Raw genomic sequence first — 21,423 nt, 5'->3', positions numbered from 1 at the left:
TGCCGGTAAAAAATAAAGGCTGCAACTGACAACCACTTGTTAAGCCTCCTATAAATGAAAGAACACGTTACTGGGTTTACAAGATGGGGCCTGCTGATGAATCTCACCTAATGGTGACTCTGTTTCAGTCCTGATGAATCCAAGCTCCTGTTCTCCCAGATCGTTGGTGTCACATTTAAGGCCGAGCTGATTTCTCTGAGAGTAAGGAAGTGCAGAGCAGCGGGCAGGGTGATCTGAGGCCACCTCAGATCAGCAGTTTCCCTCCTACACCAAGCCTTTCCCTTCTGTCAATGAACGTTAGGACTTTGGGCCAGCAGAGGGGCTCCCCTTTCTGGCTATGCCGCAATCCCTAGGGAGCCTGTGAAACACAAGGAGTCCCCAGTACTGTTCTTAAATTATGGTGCGGCAGGTCTGGGGCAGTGACTGGGACTTGTCCTCAAGTTCCCGGGAGGACTATGAGGCAGGCAGAGTGGGGGGAGCCCAGATGCCCCACACAGACCACAAGTGTGTGGTTACAAGCCATTGCAACACATGGAACAGAGGACCATCTCAGTTCCCAAAGAACCTTACTTAACCCAAGAGGAGACCAACCATGAGAAGGTTTCAAGGTGGGCCCTGTGGGAGGTTCTGCGTGGTTTCTCTTCAGCTGGTTACCAGGTTCACCCCCGCCCCGCCCCCACCCCCACGTCCAGGCTGGGGCAGCCTCTTGCCTGAGGTGTGGATCCACTGGGCTGCTAAGATCCTCAGCAGCTCCCACACAGATGCCAGCAGTTGATTCCAACAGGCAGCACACCATCGCTTCCCACTCTGGAGGGGGATGAGAGGTTTCCTTTCCTACCAGCAAAGCACCTTAAAGCTTCTCTTCTCCTCGTGGTGATGACAGCCCTTGCAGACGCGTCTTCTTGGAAGCCCTCCTCAGCCACTACAGATACTCCCCCCACTGGCTATGCAGTTGTGGGGAGAAGGGACCAAAAGATAAATCTTGACACTAAGCCCAGACTGCTTCGTAACTGTGGGAAAAGATAATAAGGGTGAGTGCAGAAGGCAAAACCCTGCCGGGCATCCTCCCTCCATTGGGACCTATGATTCGGGGCTGTATGTACTGTCCTCCTTTCCACATGGGTGCCAAGTCAAGCATTCATTTCAAGGCCTGTCACTTGAATAAGTAAATGTTTTAACAGTCAGACAGAACTTTCTCTGAATGCCGTAAGATAACGTTTGTGAACAATAACTTTTTTTTTTTAGAATCTAAACTTTAGATTCTAAAAAATAACATCCAATCACTCATTCACAACAGAGCAAAACTTTCACGCCTTTTTCAAGAAAATGATTTTTCAAACATACAAGTCCAAATTGGGTGTTTTTTGTATTAATCTTTAAAAAAATGAAGTTTGCTACCACTGGACTAGGCCCTGAGGCGAGTTTATACAGACTGTATAAATGAGGCAGCTGGGTATTTGGGCAGGATCCCTTTGCAAATGAAGATCAAAGTCAAAAAGAAAAAAACAAATTCACTTTATTTTAAAGACAATGATTGGCATACAGAAGGTATGCACTAGCATAAAATAAACTTTCATGAAAAGCATTAAAATCCATTATAAATTAATTTATTAAATAGGTATTTGGTATATGTGATGGTTTTATTAGATATTACTCTTATTTATTGCCAACCCCCTCCCACAAAGTCAAAACAAATCAGAAAACCTCTTAACTCTGATTTACACTAAATAATTTATTTTCCCAAAATGTGTATGTGTTCTGAGATGTGACACATGATACAGTTCAATTGGTCATTCTCTATCAATCATAATATGACAGGACACAAGAGGCTAAAAATGGCTCATCATAATTTATTTTATGTTAAAATGTACAGCTTTTTTTGTTTTTTTTGTTTTTTTTTTCTTGAAGTGACTGACTAAAAAGAGAACAGATAAATACAAGAGTGTCGCTGGCTCCTATTTTATACAAGGATTACGCCTCTCCTGCTTGGCCCTTACAGTCACCCTGTACAGGTACAAAGGCTACAAAAAAGGAAGCAATATAAACAGACACAAATAACTTTTTTGCTTTTTTACATGCGATTTGTAAGCTTAGTTTGAGCTATTCACAAGCTACTTCTCTATTTTTCCTTAAAAAATAACTCCAATATTTTATAAAGATAGAAAAATCTACAGATGGAATGAAAATGTAAAGTTAGAGGCATTTCCATAAAATAGCAACTTTACACCAAATTCACTATTTTTTTTTAAATCCTGCCAAGTATTTGGACATATATGAAATGTTTCAAAACCTGACAGATAAACACTGAGATATGCTTCATTCAATAAACAGAAGTCTGCATTTATAAAACAGAAAGCTGCCTTTTTTTCCCCAAAGAAATCTGTCACCAAAATGGAAAAGGGTCTCAACTTTACACCAAACATTTAGCAATAAAACCCTTTTGACTAACCAAATGGGAATAGCTTTTATAGCTCTTTACAGTTTTATAATTAACAAAAATATAGTTTTTTTTTTAAACCCTCAAATTAGGGCACCCTAATCAAGGCAAAAAACTTAAGAAATGGCTTACCGTTAGCACAACACTTGTACAGTACTACAAAATGCACTGTCACTAACAAAGACATTAGCGGCATGCTGAAGTGTCACCTCAAACAAAATATACAATAACTGAAATGCTAAAGGCATTTACATGGAGTAGACGGGGAAGAAAAAAAAACTCTAGGTTCAGTATTAAAACAGATAATTGGGGGTGGGCTGGGGCATGGGGCTTGATATCCACATTGTTTAATGGAAGCAGGCACAGCAAGTGGCTGGCTCCAAACTGTAGTCCAAAGAGAGGCCTTCCTTTGCAGAGAATTTCATATAAAAGGAACAGAAACAAAGGTACCAAAAAAGAAAAAGGAAAAAAAAAAAAAGAAAAAAGAAGAAAGAAAAACAACTTGTATAAGGCTTTCTGCTGCATACAGCTTTTTTTTTTTTTTAAATAAATGGTGCCAACAAATGTTTTTGCATTCACACCAATTGCTGGTTTTGAAATCGTACTCTTCGAAGGTATTTGTGCAGATCAATCCGAGAGTGATGCCCAGGGGTTTTGTGACTGCCCATTTTGCCTACCTTCTCATGTAGGACCCATTGAGAGACTGTTTGGACATGCCTGGGTTCATGTAGCCGTGATGCCCGGGGGCCGTGTACATCATGTTACTGTGGGGTGGGGTCTGCATTGGCTGCTGGGCATATGGCTGGGTTCCCATCATGCCCATCTGCATCTGCATAGGGTATTGGGGCGTTTGATTCATGTAGCCATGATTGCTGTGGTAGCCACTGTTCATCATCGGCTGGGACATGCTGTACCCATTCATGGCATTGAGAGTGTTCATGTTCATGTTCACAGAGTTGACATTGTAGGCTGGGGATGGCATCAAGTTCACACTCATGTTCATGCCTCTTTGCATCGTTAAAGTCCGTGCAGGACCCTGCATGGCTACAGTCTGGGAGCGCCCATAGATTTGCGACTGATGGGTGGCAGCGGCTGGTGACAGAGATGCCGATTTGGTTCTCATGGAGACGTGGCCCTTGCTGGCAATCTGGGTTTGCAGTCTTTGGCTGTGGGAGATGCCAATGTTTGATGCAGCCATGTTCCGTTGCAAAAGAGGCGGTGGCAGATTCATCGGAGGAGGAGTCAGGTTGGGGGGTGGGGTCATGGTAGCTTGTGCTTGGGGTCCCCCAGGGACGGAGTGTGGAGACTGAGAAAGCTGAACAAGCCCTGTGTTACTTAATGGTGTGGACAAAGAGGCACTGTTTGCATAGGAAGTTACAGCAGCGGAATGGCTGTAAGGCAATGAATGATCAATAAGTGTATTAGTTAACTGCTGTAGTTTGGCAAGGCTGAAGGTGGCTGACGGCTGTGGATAATGCCCAGCCCCAAAATCACTCTGACCCATTCGTTCATATAAGCCAAGGTTGGTATTGCCGGTCTCGGGGATCTCAGCCAGCTGCATGGGCGGCGTGAAGTTAGCAGCCATGCTACACTGAGCCAGCTGCTGGCTGCTGCTCGGGGGCCTCTCCACCACGCAGCCTTGAGGAGACTTGACACTGCAGGTCGGGGGAGAGCTGATGCTGGTCTGCTGCAGCATGCTGCAGCTCCCACTGATGTTGGACATCTGCTGGGTGACAGCACAGCTGCTCTGTGTCAGATTGCTGGAGGTGAGGTTGCTATAGGAGCAGCTGTTCTGTGAAGAGCCGTTTCCACAAATGCTGCCACCCATAGTAGAATCATAGCTGCTTGGGTTCTCGTAGTTCTCAGTTGTACTCTCGATACTGCCCAGGTCACTAAATCCGCTGTCTACGACTTGCTGTGAGTGATCTGAAACGGATGGGACATCCATCATTGGACTGGTTTCCATGTTCTGCAAAGATGGCACTGAGATGGCATTTTGATCTGGGCTGATTTGGGCATAGCTGTTTTCCAGGGCAGGGACACTTGGGCTGTTGACAGAACGTACTGACTGGCTGGGGTGGGAATGGACGGATGAAACTGGGCTGCTGTGGTCTGACTGTTGGCAGTCGTCTAGACTGGCGGCGATCTGTGGGCTTTGGTCTGCGTGAGTGTAGTTCTGTAGGCTTCTACAGGCCTCTTGAGTCTCGGCACAATCCTGAAAGGTATCGTCCTGTTCACTGTTCTCCTGGGTCAAGGACTGAACCGCTTGGACGGTCTCAGAGTCGATTTCCAAGGTTGCTGTGTTTCCCTCTTTGAACTCAGAATCTACTTCTTCACTGTTCTTTTGGTCCTGCTCCTGTGCCTGTTCTCCTGCGGGTTCCTCATCAGATTCAGGGGCGGTTTCAGTGGCTCCAGCAAGCTCCTTAGGTTCACTGTTACACGAAGCTGTAAGGTCAACGCCGCAGTCCATTAGGACCTCTGCGTTTGAATGACTAGGCTGCACACTAAGGTCTAAAAAAGCCTCCTGGGTTTCCAGCACTGCTTTGAAGCCTTCTCTTGGGCGTTCTTCCTTCTCCGATTCGGCAGACTCCATGTGACTGTCATCTTCATCGTCTGCATCATGCCCCTCGTTGTGAGATGGCTCTTCATCCTCTTCCTCCTCCTCTTCATGGTCATCCAAACGCACGGGGTCTTCTTTGTCCGTGCAGACTTCTGGCTCCTCTTTTTCCTGGCTTTGGGCACCACAGGGGTCTTTTTCTACATTTCCTTCTTCTTCCTCTTCCTCCTCCTCCTCCTCCTCTTCCTCGTCCTCCTCGGGTTTGATTAGATCGTCTTCAGGTTTTTCACCTGGCGATTTATTTGGACTTACAGGTGCACACGTCTCCTCCCTTCTGTTTTCGTCCCCAGGCAGCAGGGGTTCCACGGCTTCCTTGACCTCCTCCTCAGTCCTGGTGGGAGCGGGGCTGGTTTTGTCTGCTGGAGTCTCCTTCTGTTCTTCCACTATTACCTGGTCATCGGGCTCCATGGGTGTTTCTGGTGGGGTGTACAAGTTCAGTTTAAATCCAGTCTTCCTCTCTTTGTTTGGTCTCCACTTAGATAGACCACGCTTTGTTCCTTTTGGCCATTGTTTGCACTTTAGAGGTTCAGGATTGTCTCTACTGGCTTCTTTCAAGTTATTTGCATCATCATCCATATTGTCTTAGTGAGGAGACAGACAGAAAGAGAGAGGAAGGAAAATAAAATCTTAGAAAGCATCACCATGAATAACTTGAATTTATTCTTCTAAACAATTTAGCACATACTGCTTTCAATTTAGCATTTTAAGAGTTGATGCTAACGACACAGTCAAACCTAATACAGAATAATATTGTGGTATAAATGGAGTAAATAACCTAGGCCCGGAAAACAATATATGGCACACACACCACACACCTCCACACACAACCCACTCTTAACAGAAAGCTGTGCTTTTTATAGGAAGCACATGGATACAGGCCACTATAATAAACGTATTTGAGTTCGACAAACAAGACATTGTCTGATACAAAAGCCTGGAATTCCACAATGTAAAGAGAATCAATTTGAATATTTGCAAATTAGGAAATGCAGGGGAAAGGGTTAAAGTTAACTCAGATCCCAATCACCACTGTACTGGAGAAATGAATAGAACTAACTTGCATATTTATCCTGAGAAAGTGAACTTCAGCTTGTGGACATTTACTGGATTGAAATGATCTCAGATGACATTATTTACTTTGATGTGAATGTTCTCTCTGGCATAAAAATAAACTATGTACCTCTGAAACAAATGAATAAATAACTAAATAACCAGAACATAAATACATCTGTAATCTACTCCAGGATCATCATTTCTGGATGACACAAACTATAATGTATTTACCATGAAATTATTGAACATTTAAAATACAGGTATTCTTTTTATCACTAATTCTATCCACATTGCATTTTGGATCAATGTGCAAATGTATGGTATGGTTTGAATATTAAATAAGAAGCAAACCATAACTGTCAAGTTCATTTTAGCTCAGCTAATCTTATTTTTACTGTACCTATATGCATATATGAATATAAATAAATATGTAAATATATTTATATATTATAAGTATATTTATATAAATATAAGCAAGCAAACAAGTAAATATATGAATAAATACAAACATAAAACACCCAAGTCTTAAGATATTTATAAAATTAAAGATTATACTAATCTCCTAGAGGGGTCAATTTAAAGGAAAAGCTTCACAAAGAGAAATAGCCTTATTAGAAACACTATTTTGGAGAACAAAAACAAGATCTAATAATCAGTGTGGAACAGAGATCCCTTTTGCCAGATTGGATATCTAATCCTATCAGTGCAGAACAGGGTAAGCTCTTAGCTCATTTATGTAATAAAAGGATTACATGTAAACTTACCTGAATGTATTACATTCAAATTGGTTAGCTGAAAAGATACGGTGCTGTAGACTGATTCCTTCCGAAGTGCAAAGTACAATCTCCAGTTAATAGACATCTCACTAAGTTCATATGTCTATACGTATGGACAGGCAACAGGCATGCCAATGACCTTGGATTCCACATTCTTATTCCACGTGCTACTAGACCTATCAGCATTTGTAGGAAACCCCTCTAAGTCAGAAGATGAGCTTTCCAATAATTATTTTTTAAGAAAGAAGATCCTGAAAGGAATCAGGTATAATATGGCAACTTGGAATTTTTAAAGGCAAGTGGCACAAAGTGGAGCATGAAGGCAGTGATGATTCATGTACAGGCTCCCGAGAAGACAGCTAAGAAGTGGAAATAAGGCTCAAATTCCAGACCAAAAAATGACCTCTTTCTGCAGTTGTTTCGTATGTTTATTTGTTTAAGGAAACTAACAAACAAGGCTTGGTTCCTCTATACCCAGGGCGAAATGTCACTGCCTCAGCGAAGTATGTATGTGGCAATAGTATCCTTGTTAATTAAGAAAGTCAAGGAGCTGCTTGCTCATGTTCTTAAAACAGTGGCTTTTCAAAGGCAGGAGTGATAACCTGTGGTTTCCAGGAAAGTGAGATGGCCTGTTCTCTAGACTGAAATAAAGTAAGGTTTTAAATAGAGTCATTTCCATTGTAGAGTACAGACTGTCCCACAAATCCTCACGATTCAGCTGGGAGCTCAAGTTCCCAGCCTGACAGGCAAGGGATGGTTTCTTTTAAATAGGGCATCAAACAGGAGTCAATGGTGTTTAATATTTTTTTTAGAAGATGGGGTGGGGTGTCCCTGCCAATAGCAACTGTAAAACAGTAATTTGAAAGGAAGGATAATCTCCTGATTTCCACATTATCCTATATTATCAAAGCTAATAGTGATGGTGTGTGTAGGTTTTAGATGATTCTTGATAAGAACATATCCAAAGACACCACTGATTATAGGACACATCATCAATTTACTAATATTTGTTTTTCAGGAAGAAAGAAACTACTGCATTCAATGCTCACATCAATAATAATATATACCCTGATTTCAGAAATGTTAAATGTGAAAAAAAGTACATATTAGAATCAAGGAAGTGCAATGTGTTTCTTATTGACAGACTTCAAAATTTTGGAGGATAAGCCAATTTCTGGAAAGTAAGATGAACCCACCTAGAGGGATGTTCTGGACTATGTTAAACTTCTAAAGTTGTTGAACATAAAAATCCAATTCCAAGAAGGGATAGAACCTTTTATGAATGAGAAAGGACAGATGAGCACTTATTTCTGGTGGGTCGGTACAGCCTCAGAAGTGCCTTTGGGTAGAATTCAGCTGCCTGCTTTTTGGCAATAATAGACAGATATTCACAAGGGTAAGGTTTTTATAATTCCTCCACTTACTTCTACAAGGGTCAGCATTCTTAAAGCAATGATTGTCTTTTCCTTCCTCTTCCTCTGTCTGTCTTTTCTTCCCAGGCTGATGTTGGAATGCTTTTCTCAGCACTGGCTTCCCGCCATCCTCCTCTACTTCAATCTCACAGGTAGGCTCCAGCTGTGGCATTGGCCTCTCTTCGTCTGAGTTGTCAAAGGGCTCGTTCAGTACTTCTGTCGTCTCTGAAATGGTCTCAGTTGTTACACTGCTGTTGATCCTTCTGCGTTTACGACCCCTTTTCTTCTTTAGCACAAAAGGCCTCTGAAATTAATGCCAAACGTAATACATCAGAGCTCATGAGAAATTACAGTGTTGAGTCGATATGCAGCAAACATGTACTGAACGCGTGTCTGAGACTCTTACACGCAAAAACTTCTGTAATGTCTTTGTACTTAACCTTCCATTTGATGTTTAACATCCCTCTCGGGCTCCTACTACAGAGACAAGTGCTTTCCAAATAAAACAATTGTTTATTCAAGCAGATGCTTTGAGAGGGAACATCCTAGCAGCTGAACTGTAGATTTTAAAAGCTAAGGTTTGCTTTTCTAGCATGTATTTTCCAGTAGTACCTGCTGGCTTCAAAATCCTGTATACCATAGTGATTAAGTCATCATGGACACCAATGTTTCTATAAATGTTTCAACAATCAACTAGCCACTGGGTCACTCATTTTAATACTTGATAACTGTTCAAGGAGCACCTACTCTGTGCAAAGCACTGTAAGATATATGATGGTGTACAAGACTAGCCTACCTGTTCCCCATTTCATAGGACGTCAGGAATGATGCAAAAGAAGAAAGGGTACTTGAAGAAAGAATTAGTCTGTTTACAATGTTAGAGTCATATATTGGTGGCTGCAGGGATATCACTGATAATTTTACTTTTTTTCTTTTTTTGGCCGTTCCACGAGGCTTGTGGGATCTTAGCCCCTGGCAGTGGAAGCGTGCAGTCCTAACCACTGGACCGCCAGGGAATTCCCCAAAATATTTCAACATAGATGGCATCTAAAGAAAATCTAAAGACATGTGGAAAGTGTCTTATTTACATAAGATATATATATTTTTTCTAATTGTACTACGGGTTGGCACAAATGACTCTCCATAATTGCAAATATAAAATGTTTTTTTTTTTCCAAGCAAAAAGTACTCAATGATACAAAATTCAAATATAAGAACAGGCAGATTTGCTGCTAAGATGTAATCTGTCAATAATGGGTCTGAAAAATTATTGGAAATACATTGCAAAGAAGGGTTCAATATGCTTGGTTAAAACTCAAACTCTAAGTAAACTGTATCCAAGAATTATTGTGTCTCACATTTTTAACTGCCTGAATGTTCACTGAAGTGCACATATAAATCCTGACAGTCACATTCTGTAATTTAACACTTATAATTATTAATCCCCCCAGCTGGCCTGCTCTCTCCCTAATCCATTAGAATTTTCCCAAACATAAATATAGCCAATATACAGAACTGGTTTTCTTTAGGTTGAGTCCATTTATATGACAGTAGGCATTTATCATGCCTTGGATAATTCTGGTTTTTGATGTTTTTAAAACAAATTTCTTTTGTTGTATACATAATGCATGAATACATTTTCCTTGTAAGAAATCGAAATATTATTCATAAGCCTAAAGTCCACTCTATGGGATGCTCCTTTCTAGCACCTCCCCACAGCTGCCCTTCCACTAGAAGATTGCCAGGCTTAGATGAAGGCACACCAAGCTGGGAGTCAGAACAGCAGGTTCTTTGACAGACACCACGTAGGGTGGCCTTGGGGCACAGCCTTAACTTGGGCTGTCACTATTAGTCTTGGCTATCCTGCAGTGTCTGGTCCCTCTCTATGTCACAGACAGATACTAAAGACAAAGACATCAGCTCTGGGTTAAGCAGTTACCTAAAGACAAAACCAATTTTTTACTTTCTGCACAGGGTATGTGTATCTAGAGGAACCACCAGGCTACTAAGATATGAGACATTTCAGTAATGTGTACTTGCATAAATGCAAAATAGCATTAAACTGAAGGGCTTAAAATACCTTCTAACAATTCTATGCCAAGAACAAGAAATAGCATCAGGAGTGCTGGGCTTGGAGTCTGAGCACTCATCTGGTTCTGCCTCCATCTCTAAAGAGTTGTGTGACCTTGGACAAGTCTCCTATCCTCTCTCAGCCTTGCTGTTTTCATCGAAATTCACTGAAGGGTGGTTTAAGTGCTCCCCTGGGCCCTTTTCTGTTGGCATAGCCTGATTTACTCCAGTCCTATGAACCAGCAGGTGGCAGTAACTACCAGACTAGCAAGCCTGCCTGTCCCTGGTTTCCTGTCACAGCACTAACAAACCACAAAGAATAAACACAATCATAACTGTAAGATAAACAATGACGATACATGATCAGTGGGACTGGATACAAATAAATTACATCTAAAGAATGGAGAGTGAAACAAATACTAATAGATAGAATGTTTGCAATGACAAATAAGATGTGATTGAAACTGACTCAGACGGAAAATCTAAACAGACACATACCTTTCTCTTTATGGCAACTGACTGTGGTTTAGTCAACCTTGGAGGAGAGCTTTGAATATTTTCTTCTTCTTCCTCCTCTTCCTCCTCCTCCTCCTCCTCCTCTTCCTCCTCCTCCTCCTCCTCTTCCTCTTCCTCTTCCTCTTCACTGCTCTCTTTAGACAGCTCCATTAGCTGCCCTCGCTCCCCTGCCACGGGCCGGCTCTCCGGGGAATGCAAATATTTGTTCTTCGATTGTACTTTTGCAGGTGATTGCCTACTGTTAGCTCTAGATGACAGGATTTCTTGCTCCTCCTTTTCCCAGCAGCTAGCTTGTTCCATTAGCCGCTCAGCCTAAGGGGGGAGGGTAAAAATAGCGGGCCAGTGAGAGGGCAGTTACAGAGCCAGAGCCTCTAAGGATCAAAGGCAAAGGATCTCTAAGTCGTTTCTGATCAGGATAGTCAGCCAGCCAAGCAGCATTCCAGCTGCATCATCTCAGAACTCTTTTGCATCAGTTAGGATAACAAATCAAAGAAGATTGGGTTTCATGGGATATTTAGCAGTATTAATGATGCAGCGAATTGGTTTGAGTCCTTTATCACTACATTACATGCTCACTGGCATGGAGCACTTTAAGCAAGTTCATAAACACAAAGAATCGATTGACATTGCAGCCTTGGAGCTCAGCACCAAATTTGATCTGATTACATGCTGTCAGTAGTGAAAAATGCTGCTTTGTGATCAATGATAAATGTTTCATTTTTCATACTCAATTCAATAAAATTATCATGTCTTACCACACAACCTCAGTTAGGATAAATTAGTGCCCTATCATTTCACGAGCTCTCTCTAGATAACCAAGCTTTTGACAATGACGTTAATGACTTTCTGAGCTTCAGAATGCTACAAGATTGAAGTTACACAACTTAGGCTGATGAAGCCGAATTACCTCTTTTTCAGCTTCTCGTTCTTCTTCAGAAACTGCAGCATTAGAAATTAAAATTGGGGTCCACCTCAGACTCTCTGGATCAAGCTCATTAGTCCGGGAACAGGTTTTCAACTTTTCCATGTGGCCCAATATCAACTTTTCCCGTCTAATGATGACAAACCTGTAATGTGAGGAGGCAGAACAAAGTGCAATCAAAAGCTGAAATTTCATTTCACCTTCACATACTGACGTAGGCCAGCACTAATATTATCTGTTTAGGAAAAGCCAGAAAGCTCAGCAATGAAAGGGTACAGCAAACTGAAAATCTGGGCAGCAAAAAAGTGTCATTTCCTGTTTTCTTTTTAGGGGAAAGGTTTTGATAATACCGTTGGGGAACCTCTTGTCTTTAACTGGAATGAATCCACCTCACTTTAGGGACCCTTTCTGATGTAAGATGCTTAAGAGGCAGCCGGCTCGCCCCAGGGCACCAGTACTCACCTGCCGTCCCTCTTGTCAATCATGTGGAGGTGCTGCAGCGTGGTGGCGATGTCATGTGGGCACATGCCCGTAGCTCTGCTGATGGCCTTGATGCTGATGTGCCGCTCATGGTGGTGGTAGAGATATTCTAAGATGACACTCTTCCAGTAGGCCAGGTAGGAGAGACGGCCCAGATCAGAGAGTGGCTTTTCAGGAGACCCTGCTTGGCCTTCTCTTCTAGAAAGCAAATAGCCTAGGGCAGAAAAAGCAAAAGCGGACCTCACTGTGGTGTTTTCAGACATTGGAACAGGGGCCACTTGAAATAATATAAGTAGCAACAAGGTTAAAACATCACATCAGAGAAGTGCATTAATTTTATGTATAGTCTCTTCCCAGCTACAGTGATTTGATCTCCACGAAGTTTATGCTCCTGAATCTTTTATAGCAGCCCTGTAAGTCAATTCACGCACGTAGCTGGTGGCAGCATTCAACATACACTGTGGCATATTTAACGAAGCTTAGGTTGAACACATTACTTCTGATAAGTTTCAACGTCCAAGTTCCCCAGCTTTAGATCCTTTCAAGAACTAAATGTCAGGCACTCACTCAGAAATCCTGTCGAGGGACCACCCCAAACATTAATGGGCGAGTTGTTTTCCACAGGAAGGACCGAATGACCCTTTGACAGCTGGGTCTTAATAAAAGAGAAGGGCCTCTGTTGACTGAGATCCTATATTGCTTGTTACATTTAACTAGCGGCTGATCTGAAACTTTGTTTTAGGACTAATAAAAGAATGTCTTTTAAGTCAACTGCTGCAACTCATATCAGCTCCACTAGCTCTATTTTCACCTCTTTCATGGAAATTAATTTATAATCCAACCGTTGCTCCTACAAATTAAAGCAAAACAACCTCCTTAAGACACACTGTTTCATGTGAGCTCAGGAAAGCCCTGAGCACGGTATGCTTCTGAACGCGCACTTGACAGCATTGCTGTGAAGGTTCCTTGGCAAAGGAACTTTAAAATGAGAAAAACTTTAAACCCACTTGAAGGTAATGAATGAAAGCTGGCGGCTGTCTCGGTAATTAAGAGCCACTTATGGAGTAGAGAAGAAATGTTATAAACTAATGATGTCTACCTTGCTCTAATTATCTATTTCAACAGCCTCACCTTCATGAACTTCCTAAATTTAAACAAACATCAACCACATACAGTAGGTGGCAGCAATTACAAAATCATGCTGCTCTGTAAACCACCCAAATCTTCAGCATTTTTCTTCTTTATCTACATTTTCAAAATGGCCGCATTTTCAAGGATTTTCTCAATTTTGGATTTTTTGTTAGAAGAAATCAATGCCTCTGATGCATTTTCCTGCCTCAGAATCACTGTAAATGCAAAAATATAGAACAAGAAATTCACTCTGACCCTGGAGCGGCATAACCACAACATTTTGCATTTTGATGGTTTTAATCTGAACACTATTATAAAGGATAGGCATATATTTAACTTTAGGTTTTGTTGAAGTCTTTTTGACTTGTCTCTTTAACTCATGTTTAAGTGCAAAGTATTTGATTGAATGCAAACAAGCGCCGCAAAAGTTGACAGTCACACCACTGTGGACACGTCATTCGGCTGCACACCAAGGCTTTCAAGAGCAGTATGTCAGGAATGCTAACGCTGACGGCCACCGTGCAGAATCCAGCCCAGATCGTGCCCTGTCAATGTGAAGAAGAGCTCTCTGTCACCAGAGTACAAAGTGTGCCCAAACTTCAGAACACAGATAATTGGCACATCTGTCACCTGCCCCCTAAGTGCCTGGCACATGCTGAGAAATTTACTCCGTCGGCTGGAGGTCCCAGCTCTGTACTTCTGGGGCAGTGGGTGGGGGGGAGGGGAGGGAAAAAGAGCCACAGTATCGCAGATGTGGGACTATCTACTTTTGTCCAAGAGACCCCGCCATTAAAAGTCTCCTGCAGTGACTGTGAAATTCCCTAGTCCCTCGTTGGTTCTTATCTGAACCCCACAGCTGGGGACAGAAAGCACCCCCTGCCACCACCCCAGCCCAGCAGAAAAAAATCTCTGTACAACCAAAGTGGTCAGAAGGTAGTATGTGCCCTCCCTACCTTCTGTCCCCACTGTGATGAGCAACCTTACGCAGGAAGCACATGTATTTCTTTGTTCTGTCTTCTCTTCCCACAATCCCTACACTGGGCTAAGAGAAAGCAGCCAGAATCCCTCCCAAAGGTAGTTTACACAGTGCAAGCTTTTGCACCCTGAGGTAATAGCATATACCTTCTCAGGGTCTGAGACCAGATGGGTTAGCCCCTGGAACTCTCAGGCAACCTGGAGTCTGTGGAGAGAGAGCATCTAGGCATGGACCTTTCAGCACCTGCTGCTCCCACTGTGTTAAGTGGCTGTCTCCTGGGACACTCCCTTGGACACAGTCTGTGGTCTATGACTGAGCCCCACCGAGCCCACCGGACACTGACAGCGAACACGTCTGTACTGTGCTAGCGAAGGCTGCAAAGGCTACCAACACCTGCCAGGAAGTGATACTTTCCTGGATGCGGGAGAGAAAAAACTGCAAACCCAAACTCCAGCCAGAAAACATCAAGCAGGTTTTCAGGGATGATGGGCACCAACATTACAGACCCCACAACACCACTGTCCGAAGGCATCATTGCACTGCCTGCAGTTAGTTTTTCCTTCTCCTCTCGGACTCACAAGCCCCTCAAGGAGCTTACACCAGTGGAAGGAACTTAAACTTATGCTAAGAGCCATTTGTAAGCCCACGAAGTCTCCTCCTGAAGGAGAAATTTTTGGTTTAAATGGAATCCATTTCAACAACCAAAATGACCAAGGACAAATTTCTGGTTCCCTACGAATTAACTGCAATCACTGGTAATATGTTAAAATATGTACAGTAGCTTAGCAGGAAAAGTTGTGCCATGTCTCCTCTACTCCATTTGTGCACAAGGTTGATGTAATACATGACTTAAAGTCTACCTGCAGCAGCACTTGTCCTCAAAAAGCTGTAGCTGGTGGCACTTCATGACTTGACCTCCATAACATGGAATGTTTTAAATAATGAATTTCTTGCCATCTTTTGTTCCCTTCTACTTTTTCCAGGCTCCTTAAATCATCATTACTATAGAGCCCACTGACATCATAATTTTTGGTAAGAACATTTACTTATTGAGTGATTATAGAGATGTGGTGCTTTAAGTTACAGCTCTTAAATTTAACTTACCAAAAAGATTCCAAATAATTGATCTAAGATGCAGGGAAATAAAAAGCACTTATCTTGGAAGCCGGTGTATTATCCTGAAGCATCTGAAACAAGTACAATACACCCCTGGTGAATAGATTCCCGTGGTGCTCTAACACCTTTCCTTAACTCAGGATACTTTCAATCAGAAAACCTGAACTACCCCTGGGGAAACCTGGCTGTTCAGACTGGAAACAGTGATGTTTGGAGGACAAATCCCAGTAGCTGCAGTATAATTAATCGCTGGTGAAATTATTCCCTTTAAATTGTCTGTGAGCCAGAGGCGCTGGTGAACAGCACTTACTCTGTGATCGGGAGACTTGCAATTGAAAGCTGACTGGCCCGTATCAACCTCATCCACACATCAACTATCTTGATAACTATCTCGAGGAAACTAGCTGCTGCTTTTGCTTCACTGGAACTACTTACCCAAAGGAAAGTGAGGTCTGAGTTTCAGTGTATGGACCACACACTATATTCAAAAAATTATCAAGGTATTTGCTTACAGGGAAAGTAAGAACAAGGTGATGTCTGCAAAAAAGTAAACGTTTCTAGGCTGTATTGCATGGGACCCAAATTTAACCTCACCTCTGTTAAGTCTGACCTACTTGTAGTAAGATAATCAGTCCTCATGTTAACTACCTCTGATCTCTAATGTTTGAAATGGTTAACTCTCTCCTAGGGGTTGGAAAAAAAGTGGTAGAGAGTTGCCTTCCTGTAGTCAGATCCATTAGGATAAGGAAGGAACTACCTGGACAAGGTCACAATTTGTTTTCGCAGCCTAAATTCCCAAATTAGCTGAACTCCCAGCATATTAAATGCAAGGTTAACCCTTGCTTAATATGAAACATTCCTTCCTTTTAAACAAGTAATATTTAAAGAATATTAGACTAGACCAGAGTGGAATAATGTTCTTCAGCAAGGGGGTAGGCACAGGTAAGGATTTCCCTCCCAAAGGCAGCCACCCTCACCCTTGCACACCTTTTTCTTCTACCACCTGGAGCCAAACCATATGAACAAAAGGGCAGACTTTGGCAAGGTACTCCCAAATCCCATCTATCTGGATTATATGGGTTTGGAGTAACTAGCTGCTTCTAGGGAAAAATAATCTTCAAGGATTATACACTTTTCATCGGACACCTGTTTAGTTCAGCAAACCCCGCTGAAGGGTTCTTATCAGTAGTCAGCACTGGGTTTACAAGCCTGGGAACTAACAGCAGGCCAGGGATTTATGGCCACTTTCGATCAGAGGAAATCCAATGGCTCTAACCATGTATCTCATGACTGGGGACAGAAATTCACTGGTCCACGCTCATCTGTTACTGGTTTCTGGGGTTAAGCAGCTCTGTGACCAAGTGGACAAATGGCATGTTATCAGTTTAAAAAGTGGAGATAAATGAATTTCACAGGCTATTTATGTCTCCTCACTGAAATTTTGTGGTGATTTTGCAATTAGTAAAGAAGGAAGCTGAACCTTAGCCTTCCTACTGCCTGTTGCAGAGCACAGGCTACGGACATGCAGGCTCAGCGGCTATGGCTCACGGGCCCAGCCGCTCCGCGGCATGTGGGATCTTCCCAGACCGGGGCACGAACCCGCATCCCCTGCATTGGCAGGCGGACTCTCAACAACTGCACCACCAGGGAAGCCCCTTTCCTACTGTTTTAAGAGACTAGGGGTATTCTAAATGATCTGGGACCTGCCTGAATTCTTACTGCTTTCCATTTATTAAAAGATACAGATGCGTCCCCAGTAAAATTGGAAAATTTGAATTTTTGAGATATTTTGTATTTTAAAAGTTTGGTTTTGAAAATGTGGAAGTTTAAGACATCGCTCCCATAATTATATGGGCTTGATGTAATTATGTAACAACTTGAATAAACATTGCTTGACTTCTCAGTCTACTGTCTACAGACCAGTGGTTTTCAGAGCATGGTACCAGACCAACAGTATCAGCATCACCTGGGAACTTGCTAGAACTGCAAATTCTCAGGCCTATGAATCAGAACTTTTGGGGGCAGAACCCAGCGCCCGGCCTTTAACAAGTCCTCCAGGTGATTCTGATGCACACAAGTTTGAGGACCATAAACTCTGCTGTGGGGCTGCTGACTTTGATGGGGATGTGAAAACCGTCTTGTGCAGTAGGAGAGCCAATGAACAGACAGTGGGACTGAAGAATCTCAGGTGAGGAGACCTCACCCAGATCCTTGGTGGTAGAACACTGGGGGCAGGAATCTCCAAAGCCCCACCATACTGAAATTCAGCCAGGGTCACTGAGTCGCAGAGTGCCTTTGTCCATAGCTTCTATGCCTATGCTTCTCAACCTTCACTATGCAAACAATCACCTCTCGTTACAACTGGTTTCTGATTTAGTAGGTGTGCGGTGGGGCCCGAGATTCTGCATTTCTAACAAGCTCCTATACCATGAACCACACTTGAAGAGCAAGGGTTTATACATTAAATCAGTGATTCTCAAACTTTTGGGTCTCAGGATCTCTTTACATTAAAAACAAGTTGTTTAAGAGCTTCTGTTCATAAGGGCTATAGGTATTAATTTTAGAGAGAAATGTGACAAATATTTATTTACTCATTCATACAAAAAAACCCCCCATAAACCCATTATGTGTTAACATGATTTTCTAAAATACAAAACAAAAAGTGAGAAGAGTGGCACTGTTTTACATTTTTGCAAAACTCTCACACAACTGGCTTAAGAGAAAACAGCTAGATTCTCATATCTGTTTTGGTATTCAATCTGTTGTGATATCACAGGTCATGAAATTCTTGACAACTCCGCTGAACGCTGGCGGGAGAATGAGAGTGAAAAGGACAAATAGTATCTTACTATTACTTTGAAAATAGTTATCTTGCATATTCCCTGAAGGGGCCTTAGGGATTCCCCAGGGGTGCCTAGACCATCTGCATTAAATAAAAGGTGATAAGAATTTTTAAAAGATGGGCAACAAGGTCACAAGTATTTTAAAACAATATGGCACTTACTGAATACAGTATAACAGATCATAAGAGGCTTTACAGGTTGGTTAAGGGCAAGGGTTCTAGAGCTAGACTGCCTGCAATGTAATCCAGGGTCTGCATGTACCAGCTATGTGGCTTCGGGCAAGTTATTTAATCTCTTGTAGGGATCCTTCATCCATACAATGTGGAGAGTAATCATACTGACCACTTAGGGTTGTCATAATAATTAAATGAATTAATACAAAGCATGTAGAACAGTGCTTGGCATATTACAGAAACCTTGTGAGTGTTCGCTATTATTATTATTCAACATATTGAATCAATAAAATCTCAAGGTGATCATTTGGTGACTAGATATCCTTACTGTAGGGGAAATAAAATTCGGACAGAAGGAGACAGACTGCTTGCTGTATGGAGTCAGACTGAGGAGAGCTACTTTTCCTTTTTCCTACTTTTGCCTGAGACGCCTGAAAACCATTCCACCCACTCTACTGCCTCAGACAGTTCTCCTCCCACGCCCACCCCCATCTAACCACCCAAATATAAATTTAATTAAAGGAAGAAGCTATGAAAAAGCAAACAAACAAACATATTCTGCCTCGAGGAACGATCTTAAGAAACTGGCGGCTGAAAGCTCCCAGCAAGCACAGTTCTGTGCTCCCTAAATTCCCTTTGGCCCTGAAGCCCTTAACTTCAAGGACTACCCTCAGGAAACAGCAAGGCTATCAAACCACAATAACAATGATGGCTGGAGGGCTTCAGCAGAACCCAGGGACGGTCCCAGGACAGATGAAACAAAGACCAAATGTTCTAGAAGACCCAAATGTGTCCCTGGGAAAATGGCCTGAGCCAGTGAAACCCAGAGAATGGAAACAGCCATTCTTTGGAGAAGGAGGCTGCCCTGGGTCACATGCCACCCTGTTTCTCTAAGACCCCTTTATTTTGTTTTTATTTTTACTTTTTTAAACATCTTTATTGGAGTATAACTGCTTTACAATTGTGTGTTAGTTTCTGCTGTATCACAAAGTGAATCAGCTACACATATACATATATCCCCATATCCCCTCCCTCTTGTGTCTCCCTCCCACCCTCCTTATCCAACCCCTCTAGGTGGTCACAAAGCACCGAGCTGACCTCCCTGTGCTATGTGGCTGCTTCCCACTAGCTATCTATTTTACATTTGGTAGTGTATATATGTCCATGCCACTCTCTCACTTCGTCCCAGCTTACCCTTCCCCCTCCCCGTGTCCTCAAGTCCATTCCCTATGTCTGCATCTTTATTCCTGTCCTGCCCCTAGGTTCTTCAGAACCATTTCTTTTTTTTTTTTAGATTCCATATATATGTGTTAGCATACGGTATTTGTTTTTCTCTTTCTGACTTACTTCACTCTGTGTGACAGACTCCAGGTCCACCCACCTCACTACAAATAACTCAATTTTGTTTCTTTTTATGTTAGCCGCCCTTTAAAATCTCCCTTCTCAAAGATCCCACCAGCTCCTCCGCAGACTGCTCTGGTGCTGGGCTCTCAGTCACGCAGCGGGACCACTGGTCTTTCTTACTGCACACCCCCGCCTCTCTCCCAAGTCTAGTGGAAGAGGAATGAGGGGAAGCTGTATGATTGGGGCATGATGTCCCTGCTGTGCTGTGTGTGCGCGCGCGCGTGCATGCAAGCCTACAAGACCATGCTGGAATTTACCAGATGAGTTCCATGATTCTGTGAACAGGCATGGCCTCTCTTGAAGGGGGTGGTCATTTTGTGGGTCAGTCACTCAGGGAAAAGGTAGGTATTTATATGAACTCACGAAAACAAACTCATAAGCAGGGCACCAGGAGGCAGGAAAGGGGACTCTCCTCCCTCTGTGGTGCCCTTGTGTTGAGGAGGATGAACATCTGTGAATGAGTTCCTAAGTTGGGGGTGACCAGGGCTAGAGACAGACCCCTGTGAGACAGCCACAGGCCAAAGATGAGTTAATGGTGTTTTATAACCGATAATCTAATTGAGTGAGACTGCATCGCTTTATTTCTCCTTTTTCTATCTTCTGGTCTAGCCCAATGGTTCTCAACCCTGGCTGCACACCAGAATCACTCAGGGGCTTTAAAAAACTACAGATGTCCGTATCCCACCCAGTCTCAACTCTTGCCTCTCAAGCCACTCTGGTCTCAGATGTATTAGGGGGTATATTAGGCAAAGGGTCTTGGGGACTACACCTTGGCCAGAATATTAAGTTGGGGTGCAACACCAATCCCAATTCTCCATTTGTCTCCCCAAATGGCTGTGGTTGTAGCAAGCAGAAGGTGAATCTTGGGCGAAACAGAGACCTCTAAGAGCTGAGGCCAGGGAGGAGAGGGTCACTTGGCTCTGTGATAGACTTCACAGAAGCTTCACTTATTTAAACATCTAACTGAGAAACATTTGTTTATGTATGGCATGTCCCACACCAGCAAGGTCCTGGTCTGGTGTCTTAGAACAATATAATTTTTCTTTCTAAGAAGATGATCATGTATGAAGTAGATTCAGTCTCTCAATTTTCTTGTTAGGAAAACAAGGCACCTCTGACAAGGATAAAATGATGAGGGAATGAGAGATGTTATACTTTGTCAGTATCACTTATTCCCAAACTAAAATCATTTGGGGAAGGCAAGAATTTTAAAAAATATCTTTCCTTAAATATATTTGGGAAGTAACCAGATTCTTCATGAGGCCCTTGCCTATTGCAAATTAAGTAAAGCTCTGACTCATCACTCAGAGGCACCTCTGGTTAGGTAACAGCAATACAGTACGGGTATCATGACCTCTGAAGTGACAGAAATTAGAAAGACATGTCAGAAGAATGCCCTCCTCTTTGATCTTTTGTAGGTTTCCACAGTTCAAACCACTTTTAAATTCTGGAAAGTTTTGGGAAAAACAAATTTACCCCCCCAAATTTTTTTACGAT

General features: G+C 42.6%; 1 protein-coding gene across 4 annotated transcripts in view; it reads right to left on the bottom strand.

Moving 5' to 3' along the window:
• Positions 1-1,580: 1,580 nt before the first annotated feature.
• The window catches only part of KAT6B (lysine acetyltransferase 6B), a 226,720-nt gene continuing 206,877 nt past the window's right edge, over positions 1,581-21,423 (bottom strand). For all 4 annotated transcript variants that reach the window (XM_082673136.1, XM_082673134.1, XM_082673137.1 and 1 more), the window contains 5 exons: positions 12,266-12,497; positions 11,789-11,948; positions 10,864-11,193; positions 8,308-8,599; positions 1,581-5,635 (listed from right to left, as the gene is read on the bottom strand). In XM_082673136.1, coding sequence (XP_082529262.1) covers positions 3,111-5,635; positions 8,308-8,599; positions 10,864-11,193; positions 11,789-11,948; positions 12,266-12,497 — 3,539 coding nt within the window. In that variant the 3' untranslated portion in view covers positions 1,581-3,110. The remainder of the gene's footprint in view (positions 5,636-8,307; positions 8,600-10,863; positions 11,194-11,788; positions 11,949-12,265; positions 12,498-21,423) is intronic.

This window comes from Grampus griseus (assembly GCF_964374135.1).
Source record: "Grampus griseus genome assembly, chromosome: 16".
Classification (NCBI taxonomy): Eukaryota; Metazoa; Chordata; class Mammalia; order Artiodactyla; family Delphinidae; genus Grampus; species Grampus griseus.
The sequence above is the reverse complement of the archived record's forward strand: the minus strand, read 5'-3'. Positions and strand labels throughout refer to the sequence as shown.